General features: G+C 46.2%; 1 protein-coding gene across 9 annotated transcripts in view; it reads left to right on the plus strand.

Moving 5' to 3' along the window:
• Positions 1-19,079, plus strand: part of PLD1 (phospholipase D1) — a 72,656-nt gene that overhangs the window by 41,156 nt on the left and 12,421 nt on the right. For 8 of the 9 annotated variants that reach the window (XM_088061313.1, XM_088061311.1, XM_088061314.1 and 5 more), the window contains 12 exons: positions 92-241; positions 1,030-1,113; positions 2,794-2,875; positions 4,867-4,977; positions 6,189-6,395; positions 7,262-7,478; positions 8,396-8,509; positions 10,487-10,615; positions 10,912-11,030; positions 11,214-11,327; positions 16,890-17,000; positions 17,657-17,745. In XM_088061313.1, coding sequence (XP_087917439.1) covers positions 92-241; positions 1,030-1,113; positions 2,794-2,875; positions 4,867-4,977; positions 6,189-6,395; positions 7,262-7,478; positions 8,396-8,509; positions 10,487-10,615; positions 10,912-11,030; positions 11,214-11,327; positions 16,890-17,000; positions 17,657-17,745 — 1,527 coding nt within the window. The remainder of the gene's footprint in view (positions 1-91; positions 242-1,029; positions 1,114-2,793; positions 2,876-4,866; positions 4,978-6,188; positions 6,396-7,261; positions 7,479-8,395; positions 8,510-10,486; positions 10,616-10,911; positions 11,031-11,213; positions 11,328-16,889; positions 17,001-17,656; positions 17,746-19,079) is intronic. The other variant, XM_014254408.2, reaches the window with a different exon arrangement.

Consider the following 19,079-nt stretch of genomic DNA (forward strand, 5'->3'; position numbering starts at 1 on the left):
GTTGCATTTACTAACATGGACAGGCGGCAAGGAGCAGCCCAATTAAATGGAAATTACTTCAGCCTCCTTCCTGCATCATGTGTTCTTGCAGGTCACTGATTCTGAAGTGTAACAGCTACAGACATGCCCAGTGGTGGAGGCAGGGCATAGACGAGTTCATCCGGAAACACGGCAAGGACTTTCTGACAGAGCATCGCTTCGGCTCCTACGCGGCCGTGCAGGAGAACACCCTGGCCAAGTGGTGAGCACCTGTTACCTGCCTGCCCTCAGCACCCCAGCTCTGATGAACAAAGCTGGTAGTCTTTGGTAGCTGTGGGGACTGGTGGTAATTAAAGAAGTTGCAAAAAAAAAAAAAAAGAGGTTTTCTTCACTGGGGACAGAGTAGCAGTGCTGGTGGCAGGAGCTCTGCGTCACAGCTCATTGTGTTACGCAGCATCGAGTTCCGTTTAAGTTCAAATGTGTTGGGTATTTGTCATTGTAAGGATAAAGAGAAGAAAAGGGAATCAACAAATGCAGTTCTGGGTGTAGTCGGAGGGTGGCTGGGCTTTATGCGCACAGCAGCCCCTGAGAAATCCTTCTGTCCCCAGTGTGACCTGACTGCACTAATCCATTCCCAGAAGTGCCTCAAAAACTGGATTCTAGCTGGAAGCAGACCAGTGCTTTCCCTGCAATGTCTGCCTTGCAACAACCTCTGAGTACTTTCTGTAAATCAAAGGAAACACCATTCCATCATCCTTTCCTGAGAGACAAACCTGGCTTGCATGTAAAGCAGAACCCAGGAATATTGTGTGAAGTTGGCAGAAGTGCCAAGAGGTACTTAATATTCCCTTCTTGTGCTGTTTCATCAAGCTACTGATAGCAGCACTGAATTCTCCCTATGTGTTGTCCTGATTCTGGAAATTAGGATTGTGTTTGCTTTCGAGAAGAGAACATAAACGTCATTAACACAGAACCCCATCGCTCTTCAGCTGTGTACTTTGTTTAATGAAGGGGAGGAAGCATAACTCTGCACTCTGTTTGCTTTTGCAGGTATGTCAATGCCAAGTGGTACTTTGAAGACGTTGCAAATGCCATGGAAGCTGCCAAGGAAGAAATTTTCATCACAGATTGGTGGTTCGTACTGACATGTTTGGGTGTTGCCCAGCTGTCTCTCCGGGGACGCTCCCGACAATGCGGCACTGTTCGGAGCCCTACAGTATGGCAGCTAGCCCTGCAGCCAGATGGTTTGGCAGCACACCCAAACCTCTCCTTGTGTTGTATTCAAAGGCCTTTTCAGGAGGGCTGGCAGCAAAAGCGCACGCTTCAGATCAACAGCTTGGTTGTCTTCCTCCATGGAAATGCCTGAAACCGCAGGGAGACATCACCTGAACTGCAAAATGAAGGGCTCCTCAGGAGTAAATAGCTGCAAATCTGAGGGGCATGGGTGTCTTGCAGTGTTTCAGAGAAAAGGGATGCTCAACAGTGCTCTTGCTATGGGATCCTGCATGGGATCCCCTTTCAGCTCCTCCTCACTGCCTTAGGAAGCCTCATGCCAGCAGTGAGAGCATCTTGTGGATGTGTCCTTTTGATCTGCTCTTAAATGGGCCAGCTAAGGAAGGAGGGCAGTTTTGCCACCCTTTCTGAGCTGTGTGTCTGCCAAAGGGCCTGGCTCTGCCCACTTGTTACCTAATTTATGTGTTTATGCAGTGCTCTGGTTCCTGTTTGTGGCAGGAAAAGGGTGCTCTCAGACTGGACAGAGTCTCTTGGCTGGCTGCTGGTTGTGGCTGCCCATGTCTTGCCTTTCTAGAGTTTAATCTGCCTGAGCCAGCCTGGACCATGGGCATGGGAGATTTCTAAGACATGACTCAGATTTCATGTTCACCTTAGGCATGTCTCTGTGCTCCTCTTTCTCTGTCTGTGAAATTAACCTCTGGCTGCTTATCTGCTGCCTCTGGGATCTGGGAGAATTCATTTCTAGGGGGAAATTAGGAGAAAACTACATACCATGTTAGCATTTGGTGGGGTAAATCTGTTTCCTGCCATGACCACAGTTAAGCCTAATGCTCATTGATTCCCTCTATGCAACATCAGGTGGCAGTTCAAGAGCATCCCATTTCAGACCCATTGTCTCTTACTTAGTGTTTTATTTAGACAATTGTTAAAGTATCATGGAATTCCAAAACCTAAAATTTTATGTATAATACAAAAATAGGATGTAGCAATATGCTTTATCCAAGCCCAAGCTGCCATGCTTGGTACAAAAGTAGAGGAATGGAATTCTATCACCTTGCTGTGCAGGAGTTAGAGATTGCTTAACTGTTTCTTGTAATCCTTGAAGTGATAAAATGACCTGTTGAGTGATCCTATTGCTTTGTCTTTAGGCAGCAAGGACAATTCAGCACAAATCTGTCCTGTTCAGATATCTCAGGTGCCAGGAGAACTGAAATCCCAGTCTTACTTATTTTTTATGTCTACATATTTCTTTCAGATCTACCTTGGGGTTTTCTTTTGGTGCATCTTTCTTTTGCAGATAGAGTCCAAATTTCCCTGTTGTTGAACATCACTGTTCAACCTGGTCTCATGGGTTGTTGAATATGAGGATGAATGTGCTGGACATGTCCCCTGCCCTTTGTAATGCTCAGTTATTAAAGAACAAAGAGCAGGATATTGGAGAATGCATCACTCTGGGACATGAGCTTTCACATCCACTTTATTTAAACTTCAATTCCTTTGCTTCCCAAGTTGGTTATTTAGGCCAGTGTTTTGTTTGCAGGTTACATCTGCTATGTTTTTTATATACCTTTGTTTTCTTAGGCTGAGCCCAGAAATCTTCATGAAGCGACCGGTGGTGGAAGGGAATCGCTGGCGGCTGGACTGCATCCTCAAGAGGAAAGCGGTGAGTGAGCTCCAGCTGCACCCTTCACCCTGCACCCACCCAGCCAGGGGATCATACTGGGGCTGGGGCACTTCCACCATTCATTTCGGTAGAGATGAGCGTTAAACCCTCACATCAGATGGCCTTGGAAAACCACATGCTTTGATTTTTTCCCCTCATTTGGGTTTGGAGGAGCTCAGAGGCAGAAGGGTAGATCCTCTGATTGCCCCAGGTTTGGGTCACTTCAGCCTTGCTTTACAACTGCCCCAGTTCCTGGTAGGGTCAAAGACCTGCTGCTGTCCATGCTTTTCATGTGATTTATGTAATTTAGAGTACAGGGAATGCTGAGCACTTTGTGGTGTGTTTATGAGTGTGGGCTGTGCTCCAGCTGTTCACACACCCTGCGATAGCACCGGTGCTAAAAAGAGGTTGCCCATATCAGCAGTGAGTCACAGGGAATTATTCTCATGGCTGGAAAACCTCTTGGACTGTTGCTGTAGTAGAAGGGCAGAAGTCCACATGGACACAGACTTTAAACTAAAAGGGGGAAGCTTTAGATTAGATATTGGGAAGTAATTCTTCCTGTGAGGGTGGTGAGGCCCTGGCACAGGCTGCCTAAGAAATTGTGGCTTCCCCATCCCTGGAATTGTTCAAGGCCAGGTTGGATGATACTCTGAGCAACCTGGTCTAGTGGAAGGGTCTCTGCTCACAGGGGTGGAACAAGATGGTCTTGAAGTTTCCTTCCAAGCCAAACCATTCTGTGATTCTGTGACATGCTGAAATAGTCTTTGACTCTCTTCCCTTTCAAGCCAGTTGTCATCACAGTCCTCACCCCTCCACATACCTAGATAAAAATGAGAGCTGTGTGTCTGACTGTTGTTGATTTGGAATTACTCTTGTTTTCTGGCAAAAATAAACTGCCTACAAAGCATCACTCACTCAGAGGAGGAATTTGGCTTCTTTTTGTCACATTGACATGGATTTTCATATGGCCATAAAAACATTGTGATAGAGTGGGGTCAGTCCCTGGAAATGCTTGCTCTGTCACTCGTGTGTTTCTTTGACTCAACAGGGCAGCCACAAGCTGATGTGGTGGTGTAGGGGTGAGGCTGTCCTTTCTGTGTGTGCAATGTTGCCTTGGACTCCCCTGGGTGCAGTGGATAGCGGGATATCATCCACAATTTGGAGATTGCCTTTGCTCTTGGCAGCAGCTTTATGGGAATAGGAATTCAGAATGCAGTGGAAAGTTTAGGTTCCAAGTTTAAGATGGCAAACTCTAGTGCAAGCTTTTGATCCATGCTGATTTATGGGAAGAGGAGGTGTCCCAGTGTGTGACCAGTATTTGCCAAGGTTTGGGAGGCACTTGGCACATTTGAAAGTGCTTTAACAAGAGTTTTTAGAAACTCTGCCATGGATACAATGCTGGTCACAAAAAGCATCATGTTTTTAGCACTGCTCAGTGTATTCCAGGAGCTTGTTTAGCCCTACCGGCAGAAAGAACCTCTTTGCTGGTGTTGAGTTGGTGACATCCCCTTCAGGAGGGGGATGTCTGTGTGACCTCACTGGTCATGTCATCCTGCAGGGACATTTGACTGTGGGCAACCCTCAGGGCAACATGAAGCAGCAGAACACTGAACTTTAATGGATGAACATGATTGGAGTGAATCATACTTGTAAAATCTACCTCAAAGGATATGTGAAAGGAGCTGCTGTGGGAATGACCTGTGGAGGTGCGTTGGCATAGCTCAGACAAAAACAATAAAACCCATGCAAAGCCAGGTACTGAGTCCTTCTCAGAAAGTTGGAGAGCTTTCCCAAGCAGGCAGGTTCTACCAGGCTATGGGGTCCCCATGGAGGATTGGGAAGAGCATAATCAAGAGCAAGTAACCTCAGTCAGCATCTCCATCAGCAGACACAACACATTTACTGCCTCTTAGCTTTTCCTCCCTTCGGAAGCAGACTGTATTCACTGATGTGCCTGCATTCCATGTGTTCTTTTTTACTTCTGACAGCAACAAGGAGTGAGAATTTTTGTTATGCTGTACAAAGAGGTGGAGCTTGCCCTGGGGATCAACAGTGAATACAGCAAGCGGACACTCATGCACCTCCATCCAAACATCAAGGTAATTGCACAGGGCTGTGTGGAAAGTGTTTGCATTCAATTGTTCTTGATTGCTAGTGCTGACCCTGGTGTATTTGGGTGGGAACTGCAAGTTCAGGAGTGTTTCCCACCACTGCAGTGGGAATAGTCTGACAAGACACATCCATATAGTGATGCCACTGCATCTTCATTTCTGTAGGTTCTAGTGGAACATAAAATTGCTTAGTTTAGATTTGCCAAAGCAACTATTCGCCTTAATTGACAAGAAGTGTTTTTCGTGTGACAAGTTAATGGGGTTACATCAAATGGAAAATTACAATTTGGAAGTGTTGTCTCATTTCAGCATTTCTGCTCAAATATGAATGATGAGAGTCAACACTGGGTATTAGTGTTCCCACCACAGAAGAACAGCATTGCACTGTCTTGTGCTGTTACACTGCTGCTCTGGCACCAAGCAGAAAATCAGTTGTGGCAGATAAACCAGCAGATAAGGCTAGATCCAGTCTCCTAGACACACATACACCTTAATGAGCAGTAAGATACTTGTTATGGTAGAATAATTGATTCGTTTTCACTTGATCAGTTGTCACAGTGCAGGGAAGCATCCGTTCATCGTCTTTGCAGCAAAATTGGATGACAGACACAAGCTGTGTCACAGGTTTTGGGAGCAGCCAGGTGAAATTTGGTAGCTTTTTCTTCAGGAAGCTGGTCTAGTGTCTGTAACATCATAAATAAAACTCTGAGCTTAGATGTAGAAATTAGGGTTCCATAGACACTTGTCAAAAAGAAATTTCCTAAACAAATGACAAATTTGATTTTAAGTTGGGGGAGAAAAACCACCCGACTTCTCATTTCACTTGTGTGGTGGCAACAACCAAAGAAGTGACTCAGATCACCAATATGTTGTTTTCTTTCAGAGCAGGCTCTGTGTTTGAAAGCTCAGCTATTACAGCTCAACTGCAGCAGTTTCTTTGACTATGGTCCTCTTATGAAGCTGTTGTAAGGGTGACCTATCCCAACATCAATAATCATTCCTGCATTCTGGGGAAGCACCTGCCTGCCATATGGCTGACAGAAATTGAGTAGCTTCAGTAATTAAACAGTGGATGCATCCAGTAACAACTCCAGCATTTCACCATCATGCCAAACAGCCAAAAAAGGCTGAACAGCTCTCTGCCTGGAAGGATTTAAATTTGACAACAATGCTGAGCTTGAGTGCTGGTTTCCTCACAGGTGATGAGGCACCCAGACCACGTGTCCTCCTCCGTGTACCTGTGGGCCCACCACGAGAAGCTGGTGATTGTTGACCAGTCCGTGGCGTTTGTGGGCGGCATTGACCTGGCGTACGGGCGCTGGGACGACGACGAGCACCGCCTGACCGACGTGGGCAGCGTCAAGCGCGCCAGCGCCGTCAAGTCCGTGTCCACCGCCAACCTGGCAGTAAGTGGGCTGGGTCCAGCTGGTGGCCACGGTCAGCCACAGCAGGTCTGGGCCAGGGTTGAATGGGCTGTGTCCTCTTCTGAGCATAGGGTTGGGTTTTGGAGGTTTAATGACAAATAAGTGATGAGAGGAAGGATCTAAGCATCAAATGACTCTTGAGGGCTGTGTGCTGACAAGGCCTTGCTAGGGCACAGAGATAAGAGAGCTGGGTTTCCCCTGGAGCTTGGAACAACAGCCACAATTTGAAGTCCGTGTTCTTGAAATCATAGAATCTTAGAATGGTTTGGGTAGGAAGAGACCATAAAGATCATGTTGTTCCTACCTCCATCATGGGCATAGGGGCACCTTCTACTAGACTGGGCTGCTCCATGTCCTGTCCAGTCTGGCCTTGAACACTTCCAGGGATGGGGTATCCACAGCTTCTCTGGGCAGCCTCTCTTTTCTTAACAAAACTTAGAAATGCAGAGTAAGCACTTGCAGAGTGCTCTGAAGTGTTTGTTGTTTGTGACCACAGCAGCTCCCTTGTTTGCTGAGCTTTCTGCTAACCTGTTCTGCATGCAGCCACATGTCTCTAAAAATTTGAGAGGTCTAGGTTGATGAGAATTTCAAGGGGAATAATGATCCTGAGTAAATTTATGGATCCAAATGCTGCTAATATTTAGGCTTTCCTGGCAAGTGCCTCCCCTCAGACTCTGTCTCAGAGTACAGACTCTCCTCAGAAAGTATGCCTAGTTCCCACTGAAGTGTGTCTGTCACAGAGAAAAATTTGGCTCATGGTTGTTTCTGAGCAGGAGAGACTCTGTAGTAGCTCTAAAGTAGCAGCTAAAGGAGACCCTGACCTGTAGCCATGTCTTGTGTCTTTTAAGTCTGCAGCGGAGTCAACTGAACGTATCCCACTTCAGCCTCAAGCTCTGGCCCCAGAGAGCCACTTGTTCGAGAGAAATGCTGATGATGCCCCAGACACATCAAAAATGAAAGGAGTAGGAAAACCCAAAAAGTTTTCAAGGTTCAGCATTTACAAGCACCTGCACAAGCACGGCATGCACCATGCTGACAGCGTCAGCAGCATCGACAGTGAGTCAAGTAAGTGATGTTCAGCTAAATAATGTATATAAAGGATGTGTGGAGGTGGTGGGTGGGTGTATGTGCACGTTCACATGATTTCTAGGGCAATGTGTTCTTTATATGGAAGGAAAGTTGACAAGTTACCTAACTATCAGAGTAATAGCTGTGTGTAGTCAACATGTAAATTTGCGTCACTGCAAAACAGAGAAGAAAGGTTTAATGTGGATTTTTTTATTTAGCTAATTAGCAATTTTCATGAGCTGTCAGATGATGTGGTACAGTGTATGTGATTCTTAATGTTTGTGTTGTTGGAAAGTGTTTGTTCCTGCAAGAGAGAATTGAATCTTTGATTTTTCAACTTGGATTTATTACAACAAGCAAATAATTTCTGAATGGGATTATCCTCTCTCATAGACTTGTGTTAAAAGCTAGGTTTTAAATAAGTTCACTTAAATGGAAATATTCCAGATTTACCCACTTGCTAGAGAGGAAAGTCTGTTCAGCAGTTGAATATTTAAATGCAGCTTTTAATTCCTGACGTTAAAGATAACTTCAGTGCTAAAATTACAAGGATCAGCTTGGCAATTGTTCCAGAACGAAATCCTTCCTGAAAGTCCTCAGCTCTGGAAGATGGGGGAACTTACTGGAATTTCCATCCCCCCCTGCAGATCTTTCTCTTGCCTCTGGCTCCTTATGGGTGTCTTGGTTGCAGTCAGCTCAGGACACTGCCACAGCTTTGTACTTCCTTATATGTGTTTGGGTTAGAACCAGCTGGCTCCTGAGTTTGGTCCTTTGCCTGGCACTCACTTGTAGTTTCAGCAAACTGACGTCTGGTTTGAGTTGCTATCTGCCAGGTGCCAGACAAGAGCAGGCACCAGGGTGGCAGAGGTGGACATGTGTTTTTGCCATGAATAGAGCATCTTGACTTTCTGCAGGTTATTCAAGCCCCACTAGGAGCCATCCGAATATAATCCAGAGTTTAAGGCCCCATCTGAAAATGTTCCATCACCACAGTGAATCCAAACAGGGGCTCGCTGAGCCTCGGGAGGGTAAGTGGAGGAAGGCAGAGCTCTGGAACCCTTCAGGCTTCAGCTGCTGATGTTTTTGTACTATAACTATGGTGAGAGTGAGGTTGGGTGCCAGGATCAGCCTTCGCTGCTTGTTGTTCTCCCAGCATACTTATCTCTCCCCTGTGGGCATCCTGGCAGAAGAGCCTTCTCCAGAAACTACAAATACTGTAGCATAAATAAATAAGAATTAAAAACCCCAAAACAACAACAACAAACCAAAATCAAACAAATGAGTAAGCAAAAAATTTGCGATAATGGCAGCAGGGAACAGTTGCAGAAATAGTTCTCATTCTGGGATGTGATGATTTCAGCAACTCTCATCCTGTAAAGGAAAGAGCTTTACTGGAACTGGGAAGTTCTGTATTGGATATTTTTAAAGTAAGCCTGATGCAGGAAGACATGCAAACAGAGAGAGGAAGCAGCAGAGTGGCTCCTGCCAGTCCTATGTTTGGACAAAGACTGGAGTCCCCTCTTTTTCTTCTAATTAGGACCAAGGAAAGCACACTCACTTGAGACAGGAGTTGAGTGGTTGTGAGCACTGAGCTGTTCCCATCTCTGGACTGGTGTTGGAAGGGCCTGTCCCAGTATGGTACCTTTCCAAGATGCCTTTGAGTTCAGGAACAGAGTGAGGAGCACTTTTACAGCATCATCCTCTTGCAGACATCTTCCTCTAAGGCATTAATTGCCAATTATAAAATATTGGTTACAAAGTAGTGGCAGGCAACAAAGCATTTCCATGTGTTTGTGGAGACGTTGTGCAGTCTCCCCTGTGGCCATTCATGCTCATCATGAGTCACTGCGCAGTCATCAGAGCGCGGCACACTGAGCGTGTGTTGGCCTGTGTCCCACACATTCCCATTCCCACCCGGGCATGTCGAGTCAGTGATTCCCCAGCTCCACCTGGACTCTCACTCAAAGCTCGAGCTTCCTAAGGCAGCTCTGGTGCAAACCTGCTGCATGGCATTTCTGGCATGGCTTGGCTCAGCTCGGCGAGGTCACAGCAGCGCTGGCAGGGCTTGCTTTGTGTCCCCTGCTCTTGTGCTGCCGCCAGTGTGTGTTCTGTTGACTGTTGTAAGTTGGTTTTTCTGTGTACTAAGGGGTTTTATGATTACCTGGCGGTGTGGTTGAGTTAGGAGGAGGTTTCTGCTTGTGGCATTGCTGTATAATTACTGCATTAGTATGTGGTGCCACAGATGAAGGCTGCTCTCAGAGTCAGGAAATAATACCAGCTAACTGTTTATGGTCTAGGCCAACATTTTTGGATTTTTTAAGAGCCTGGAAAAAGTTCAGAGCACCAAAATATGTGCTCTGGAAAAGGGATCCTGTTAGGAGGGAATATCCCTGCGTGCAATATTCCTGCACAAATTTGGAATTCAGGATCCATTTGTTCAACATGTAAAATTGTGTTAGAAATGACACTGCTATTTAGAAAAAAACAAAATAATACTAAGAAAACCCACAATATTTCATGAAGGAACATGAACATCTCATTCTAGATATTAAATACTACTTCAATTAGAGGAGATACAGCTAGAGAGGCAAAATAAACTCTCTAGCAGAGATAGAATTAGTTCACTATTAATGTAAAATATATGAAGTAGATGATATACATGATGTGGACTGCCATATGGGAATATTTAGGTGTTATTGAACTGGGGAAAGGCAAATGGTTGTAGGGTGATGTAGCCCAAGATAAAACTCAGCATCTGCTTTTCATTTCCATAACAGACTCCTGTATATAACCTCTTCTGATTGTATAAGAAATACTAAAATAGGGAAGAAAAAAATGCTAACATATATCCCTTGAAAGTAACAGGAGCACTAGGGAGAAACCAGCTTCAGCTGCTTGAGACTGGCAGTCCACCAGTGCTGTTCCATGGCTGTGAGTCTCTCACTGCTGTGTGCAATGGATGGCCATGACTTTGGAGCATGTTTTTGTTTTGTTTGCTGGGACAGATAAAGGATCCATCCGTAGCCTGAAGACAGGAGTTGGAGAGCTGCTTGGGGAAACCAGGTTCTGGCACGGAAAGGACTATTGCAACTTTGTCTTTAAAGACTGGGTTCAACTCGACAAGCCTTTTGCTGGTGAGTGGGAGTCTTTGCATTCCCCAAAACTTTCTTCTGCACCTTTTTGGTCTCAGATCATATTTTTCCTGCCTCCAAGCCAGAGGTAACAAGGCTGGTTTGGTTTCTAGGAAAAAGCAGCAAAACTCCCTTTGAGGAGTTTCAGGATCAATTATGCCGTTGCAGTCCAATTCATCTGCCTTGGGGGTGCTTGGTGCCATGTCCCAGAAACCTCAGTCTGAGGAGGGGGATGCTGTACTTTTCCACATTCATGTCCTTTGTCTGAGAAAGCTCAACCATGCTCCCCTGTCCCACAGACTTCATTGACAGATACACCACGCCGAGGATGCCCTGGCATGACATCTCCTCCGTGGTGCACGGCAGAGCCGCGCGCGACGTCGCCCGGCACTTCATCCAGCGCTGGAACTTCACCAAGGTGGGTGTGGGTGTCACTGCTGGAGGCACAGAGATAAGCACAGCCTTGCCTCGTCCCCCTGCCCTCTGAAGGCATCTGTTTTATTTCCTCGTGTTCAGATATGTTGCAAGCATTTTTTCTTTAGCTGATGCAAGCATTTTTTCAAGCATTTTTTCTTTATCTGTTTTTTTCCCCCCTGTGCAGATTATGAAACCCAAATACCGGTCCCTGTCCTACCCATTCCTGTTGCCAAAATCTCAGCAAACTGCTAATGAGTTGAAGTATCAGGTGCCTGAGGCTGTTCCTGCCACAGTCCAGGTGGGTGTTGGTGGTCTCCTGCTCACGTTCTCCTCAGAGGGCTTGTTCTGCATCCTCCCAGGAAGTTTGAATGCCTGACAGACTCTCTGCAGAACTTGAATTATAAGATGCAAAACTCTTACCTAATTCTGCTCACAGATTAGGTGATCAGATCCTCAATTGCAATAGAATAATGCAACTCTTTTAGAGAGGCATTAATTTATATGTCCACCTTTGAGGTAAAGGGACTAAAGTGTATGCAGTACTCAAATGGTGGGAACACTCTGACTTTGCATAGCTGTGTGGTTTAATGGTTTGTTTTCTGCTGTTCTTTGTCTGACACCTAACACTTGGGCTTTATGATTTGAGAAGGCCTGATGGGTTGAGGTTACCCACTGAGGATTTATCTCAGATCTTAGAGCAGCCTGCCAAGCCCTGACGCCTTGCTCAGACGGGTGGTGGACAGTGAGAGCCCAGCATTAAGTGGAGTCTTGAGGCTGTTGCTTTCTGCCTTGAACTTCATCTGCACTTTATTATGCAGCCCTGCCACCCCTGTGGGTCCTCTGCAGTTCCACACAGTCAGCCCACAGTCTGATTTGTGACAATTGGTCTCAATCAGTCAGAATTGCCAAGATAATTGTTTAAAAGCCTAGCTTGCTCTATCAAGTGCACATACTTGAATATTGCTGTTACCCAGCAGAAATAGGAACTTGTTGAAGAGTACAAAGTCAAAATAGTTATGCTGAAGCAGCAAAACCATTGTGTGTCTATGTGGATGAAAGATGTATGAAGTAAGAGCAGTTAGACCAAAACCAGGAAAAATGCATGACTTCGCTCTTTGTAAGGAGTGGTCTGCCCAGTTGACAGCACTGCTTGGGGAAGCTTAGTAAAATAAGATGCTTTTTTCTGGGTTTGTGGGTTGCCAGGGCATTGTCTGCTCCTCTCTGTGTGGTGTGAGGGATGGGCTGCACAGGGATCTTGTGTCGGGGTTCTGGGGTGTTTTACATCAGCCTCCAAAACAAGGTTTCCAGCTTGCTGGGAAGTAGTTCTCTTCAGGCATCATCCTGTTCCCTGTGGCTGTAAATGCCTCCCTGTCTGGATCTGACACCAGCTTTTTGGGAAATCTTGTTCTCATGGAAGCGAAGGGGCTTGTGTCCCCTGAGCACACTTTAACTGCAAGATAAGCCACAACTTCTAAATCACGGGGTTTGCTGTAGCAAAAAGTTAAGCTCTGCTGATTACAGAACTGGAAGCAGTTCCCAAAGGAGAAATTAAACTGAAAACAACCTAGATCCAGCTTCTCTTCAGTCCAGCTGCAGAGCTGCTGGCTCAGGGGCATCAGGCCGTGGGAGAGCAGGGTGGAGCTCAAACGGTGACTGCAGAATCTGCAGGCTCTGGTGCTGAGTGATGGGTGAGCAGTTGGAAAAGCAGCCTGGCCACCACATTGCTGAGGCATTGCACATAATTGATACATCCAGGAAATGAGGGGCTGCTCTCAATGATGCCATAAACAGCAAAAGGAGAGCTGGTTTGTCTTGTAAATTATTCATTTGAAACTACCTTGCTCATTTCTTATTTATGCATCTGTCAAAATAGCCCTGCATATAGACGGATAAATAAAACTACATGATATTAGGCTGCAAATGTGTTGTCCTGAAATGTACCAGTCTTCCAGGTATGAGAGAAAACTGGTGGGGAAAAGCATTTGCAGTGCCAAGCCTGGTGGAAGCAGTGAGGGGGGCTCCTCTGCCCAGGCTGGGGCTCCCTGCCTGGGTGCAGGTCCCCAGGCTGCTTCAGCTGGGTTATGATTTTTAGGTGACCTCAAGCTCCAAGGCAGGGATTTGCATGCCCATAGTAAAATTTTGACTGTCTTCTCCCTAATACCCACAGTGGCCTTGTTTCCCTTGGTCCCCAGGTGACAAGTTCCCTGAGTATCCCTGCAGTCCCACTGCGAATCCACAAGTGACTCAGTCTCTCCTGCTGATGGAGGTTTCAGATTTGGCTGCTGCAGGAAGTGGGGACAGGGGAGGACACCTGCAGCCTGGATCTGAACTCCCCCTCCTGGCTGACGTTTTCTGGAATTCCCAGGGTGTGCATCAGGGCATCCCTGTGTGACTTCTTTTCTGCAGGGACAGAAATATCAACCTTTTGCCTGTCCAGTTTATTAATTTTGGAGCAGAGGGCTCAGGTGCTCCCATCTCCTCTCAGTGGTACAGTTCTGCACAGAAATAAGCAGATATCCTAAAATATTTTACAGACTTTTTATCCAGAAAAACTAGACCAATATTCTTGTTCTTCTTAGTATTGAATCCTTTGGCTGGCCAGCAGCCAATTCCCTATTATCTCCACTTGAGTACTGTGTAGGGATTTTACAGGCAGAAGTTACTGCCCCAAGGTAAAATCCAGCATCCCAGGACTGTCCTTGGCTGTGGGATGATTGAGGAAAGCCTGGCTGTTGGGTTTCTTGTTTCTGACCTTGTTTTCAAATCTGTCTTCAACTGTGGGCAGATCTGAGGAAAGGAAAACACAAAGGATCCATGGGGACTGCAGTGTTGCTGCAAGCCCAAACCATTGACCTGTCAGCAACAGATTCCAGCCTCATTGTACCATCTGGTTTTGCACTTCTCTGTGAGAGGAGAGGAATAGGAAAGCATTTCTGGGAGGATAGAGCACTGACAAGGGCTTTCCCCTGGGCAGGGAGGATGAATGCAGTGTGTGTGGGAAACACTGTGGAGGTACAGGCGGGGAAGGAGGAAAAGGAGTCAGGTATGGTCTCCCATCCTCTTTCATTTGAACTTAGGGGCTTTGCTTGCAATAAGCAGCATGATTTTTGCAAGAGCACATTGATTCTTGCAAGAGTCAAATAGAGATTTGCCAAAGGCAATGCCAGATTTTTTTCCACTATTCCATCTCCTTATTTCCACTCCAGAGTTTGCAGTTATCTGCCAAAGCCAGAGTTGCAAAGCATGTGACATGGGGAGGCAACATCCCATTCCTGATGGAAATGCAATGAAAGTTTAATGCTCTGGCAGCAGCTGACGCCCTCACCTCTTTGAAGTCTTCATGAGAGCCCTGCATTGTTCAGGATTTATGCACTAGCCCTCAGCAAACATCACATTTATTACCCTTGTATCAGTTAGAGCAGTTAAAGGGATGACAAGCTATTGAGAGGCTCAAGGGAGGTGAAGGGAGAGGTAGGAGCATGGAGGCTCCAGCTCTGGGTGGGGGGTGCTCTGCTGGGCAGCATGTGGCCTTTTCTCCCCAGGAAATAGGTTGGGTTTGAACTAGCTGCCTTTAAATACCTTGACAGGAAAGAGACGTGTCCAGAATTGTGAGGTAGAACATCAGTGATAAGGGAAGGGCTGTGTAGCAAACTTCCAGGTGTGGGTATGTGTCTGTGAGTGCCATAGCTTTGTCTCCATGGGATGCTGCCTTGGTGGCATTTTCCTGTCCCTGTGCCTGCAGACCTGAGAGAAACATCTGCATTTTGAGGAGATCCAAGATGAAGCACCTTATACTCATTCTGCTGTCCTGTCCAGCCCTTTCCAACAACTCTTCTTCCCTTTGCAGGGGGATATGAGGTTGTACCTGATGGGAGCTTTTTGGGTGGTGCTGTGCCTGCTTTTTGGAATTAGCCATGACACATTGTTCTGGGGTGAGGCAGAGGGATGTAATAGGGGCAGCCTAGGCTGTGGAGTGAGCTGGGGTGCCAGTTATGTGCAGTGAGGAGGAATGTAGGGAAGGGCAGGTGGATGATGCACCGGGAAGTCATCGTTCTGGAAAGGGGTGGTCCTGAGTGATGGCTCTGTTGTGTTAACCAGAAAAAAAGAAAAAGAAAAAAGTTGAATATTAGACTTTGTGCACTAGAAAGCTACAATCTGCCACTTTCTGAAGTGCAGTTCCAGATTGCTGTGCTGGTGAGAGTGGAAGTGCTGTGAGCTTGTGAGCTCCAGTCCAGGCTGCGTATGGAATAATTAGCCTGCTTTCTACCCAGAAAAACTGTTTTTTCTTTTCTTATTAATGTCAATAACAGCTTATTAATGCCAGTGGTGGAATTTTGTTCAAGATCTCAGTCTGCCATGGTGCTCAGTGTTCTTTCAGCAGTGCCCAGCTTGGGATGAGTGGGAACACTCAGCCTTGGCTTTGTAAACCAAATAAGTGATTAAAAACATTTGGGAACGATCAGCAGGGCCTTGAAGAGGCTTATGCAGGCAAAGGGCAGCTGTTTGGCACTGCTGAAGGCTGTGACAGCCCTTGTATTCAGGCTGGCTCCCACACTCCAACATTTGTGTCCCCAACACTCAGTTGGGGAGACTGCAGAGTGCACCCTCCTGTTGGCCAGGAGAGCAGCCAGACATGAGAGTTGCAGGGCTTGTTTTACTGGGAAAAACAGATATGGTAGAAAGCTCCTGTCCAGGTGAAGGAACGAGCACAGGAGTCATCTGCTGTTTAACAGCAATAGCCCCGAGTGCCACCTCCAGAGATGCTCTGGAGACAAGAGGATTGGTTTGGTCAATTCCCAAGAGATCAGGATTTTGCTGGAACTGACACACACATTTCACAAATCCCCAGCCCCTGGGTCTTGTGCTGTGTGGGACTGGCACTGAGTTCCAGTATAATGGTTATATTGAGATATTTTAAGGCTATTGTTTCAATGTTTTTGTCTTGACAATGTTTAAAGACAGGCTAATAATGAGTAACTATTTTCCCAAGCACACACTCTGCCAACACTTGATTGAAAACTACATTGCCATCTAGAAAAGCGTCACTTGGGGCGTAGTGTGGCTGCCTCTTGACTCAAAGTGTAGGAGCAGGAGGTGCTACAGCATCTCTGGCTGGGAGGGACAGGATGCTGACTGCTATTGGGCTTGCTCAGCCTGGCTCAGAGCACAAACAGAGGTTGTTTCTCATGTTGGTTTGGGTCTTTTGCACAAAAACTGCAGGACAGAGAGGCAGGACATGCCCTGGTGATCTTGCAGGAATCTACTTTAAAAGTGGATTTCCAGTAAAAACAAAAGAAGTAAGTGTGGGCAGCTGAACAAAAAATTTTAAAGTCATATCATCACAAATGGGATGGCTTGTGCAAGAATTTGGCAGAAGAAAGAAATAACCTCGAGTGCTCAGGACAAAGGCGTGCGTTACCAGACTGGCTGTAAGATTCTGTACTGCCTCCTTGGGGGAAAAAACACCCTGCCCTAGCTGGAAACCAGCTTTCAAGTGCTGGGCAGGAGATCACTGATGGGGATGTGCATCCCTAAAGCTTGGAAATTTAGGTGTTTTTAAAAGCAGTTTATCATAAGACCTTAAGCAAGAACAAGCATCTGGAGCTGCTCAGGTGGGAGAGGGCAGTAGTACAGCAATGGGACAGGGCCCTTGTGGTTTTAATCAAAACATGATAAGCATTAATGCTACTTCTGAATGTCCTTTCTCACAATTACAAATGCAATATAAATGTTGCACTTACTACCTTATTTAGTGAAAGCCTGGCTGTGCCAGGGAAGAGCCTTGTCTCTGGGGTAATTCAGGTGCCATGGTGCTGTCCTGGATGGACAGAGCTGAAGGGGTCTCTCTCCTGCTTTCCAGGTGATCCGCTCTGCTGCTGACTGGTCTGCTGGCATCAAGTACCACGAGGAGTCCATCCACAAAGCCTACATCAGTGTGATAGAGAACAGCAAGCACTACATCTACATAGAGGTGAGTGGCAGGAGGGTCCTGATGCTCTGGGCATGGCTTGTAGCCATCAGGAAGGTAAATACTTCTTGAGGTTTGATCCTAAGTTTTTATGCATTTAGACATTACCTTCAGTGGTCTTAAGGCCAGACTGATGGCTGTGTACCCTGACAAGCTGTCTGGCCACAAGGTGGAAAAAAGTAGACCTCTCCTTTATAAGGCTCTCTGCAAAATTTCCAGCAGTTTTCATTGCCTGTTCAATAGTCTCCCTGTCCCCTCTGTGGCTTTGCTGCGTCCCCTGTGCATGCCCAAACCTCCCACTCACCCAGCAGCTCTTCATCAGCAGCATTCAGCTGCAGCAATCTCTTGTGTCAGAGTGACACTCAGTGCTGGCTGAATGGAGATGCTTTTTCTCCTCTTTTTTTTTTTTTTTTTTTAGCCTCTTGTTAGGTTGCTCTTTACATGAACTTTCTAAGGAGTGTGACTAATAAGGACTAATTCATTCCCTAAGCAAGCACAGACACACATACCATTTAATCATAATTAAAAAGAGCCTCCACTCCAATGGCATACAAACCCAGCTATCTTTATAGTTGTTTTTGGTTTGAAATAAAGCATGCAAATATTTTGGGTTGGTTGCTGGCAGTGTCTGACAGTAGATTTGCTTGCTTTTCCTGCAGAACCAGTTTTTTATTAGCTGTGCTGATGACAAAATTGTCTGGAACAAGATCGGTGATGCGATTGCTCAGAGGATTCTTAAAGCTCACAGGTAACCTGTTCTTAAAGAGGTAGTGGAAGTCTTCAGGTGCATTTCCATGGTGTGGTGCTAAAAATTACCCCTCAGTGGACACAGCTGGGCAGTAGCTGTGCCAACACAGAACTGATAGGGTTGAGCACCTGCATTTGCAGCAGAGAGGCTCCTGAGTGGTTTCTTTGCATCCAGAAAGTGATTTTTCTGGACTTATCCCAATGTAAATATATTTTTGACTGTGGAACTTGTTTAAAGGCAAGTCCTTTGTGCTCTGGTTCAGTGACACCTTTGCTCCATTGCCAACTTGCCTTGAGCTGGGTGGTCAGGCATGGGTTGGAAGGGTGAACTGGGATTTGTGGTTTATTTAAATCATCTAGAGGGAGCGGCTTCAAACTGGGGAAGCAAACACATTTTGAGGATTTGACTGGAGGGCTCTGCTATTGTTTGAACAATTTTTTCTGGTACACGCTGGAGGGTGTTCACCACCTCCAGTCTTTGCAAGGGGACCGTTGTTTGTTCCTGGATGGATTGAATCCAACCATGTTTTAGACACTCCTTCAGCACACCTAACCCTGTGTTAACATTAATGCCACAGGTAGAAGCTTGTCTTCACTTTGATCCTGGGCTGCCTTGCTTAAGGTTGCTCCCCTGGAGTTTCTTTGACTTACATTTCATAGTATAAAACTGTACCCTGCTTCTGCTGGGCTGAAAGGAAACTTTCTAAACTTTTCCCTTTCATCTCTCATGGGCTTTTTTGCCGCGCACAGAGATGTTTTCTTGCATGGATTATGTTTTCTATATTGTAGTTGTCCAGAATGCTGCAGGGCCTGCTTTTCCAGAGATCTTGTCTCCAAGGTTGCAGGAATTTTGCTCTTTTTTTCACTTGAGCTTGGAAATTCCCACTTGGGTAAGGGCAGCCATCTGGAGACAGCCACCAGAGTGCAGGAAATGTCTGCAAGACCACAGGAGCTGCCCTGGGCCAGGCTTTGTCCAGAGCACTGTGGAAAGAAGAGCACTACTGAAACAGGGAGAGCCTGGGTTTTTTCTGCTGTGCCATTAACAATGGGGTGGGGTTGCCTGTGATCTGTGTGAGCTGCAGTGAATAGCCCAAAAAATTGAAGTTAGCGAAGGATGAAAAGATGGGGTGGATTTTCTCATCTGTGGTCAATGAGGAGCAGTGCCAGTGCTGCTGGAAATGCTGTTGCTGTGTTTGTATTGCAGCTTTGAGGCTCAGAGGCAGCTGGATAGAGCATCTTAGGGCACCTTTCAGTGCTTAAAGGGGCTAGAGGAGAGCTGGAGAGGGACTTTGAAAAAGGGCATGTGTGATAGGACAAGGAGAAATGTCTTTGAAG

Source organism: Pseudopodoces humilis, chromosome 11 (genome assembly GCF_049639895.1).
Source record: "Pseudopodoces humilis isolate 2021_Gansu_Grassland_sample_001 chromosome 11, ASM4963989v1, whole genome shotgun sequence".
Classification (NCBI taxonomy): domain Eukaryota; kingdom Metazoa; phylum Chordata; class Aves; order Passeriformes; family Paridae; genus Pseudopodoces; species Pseudopodoces humilis.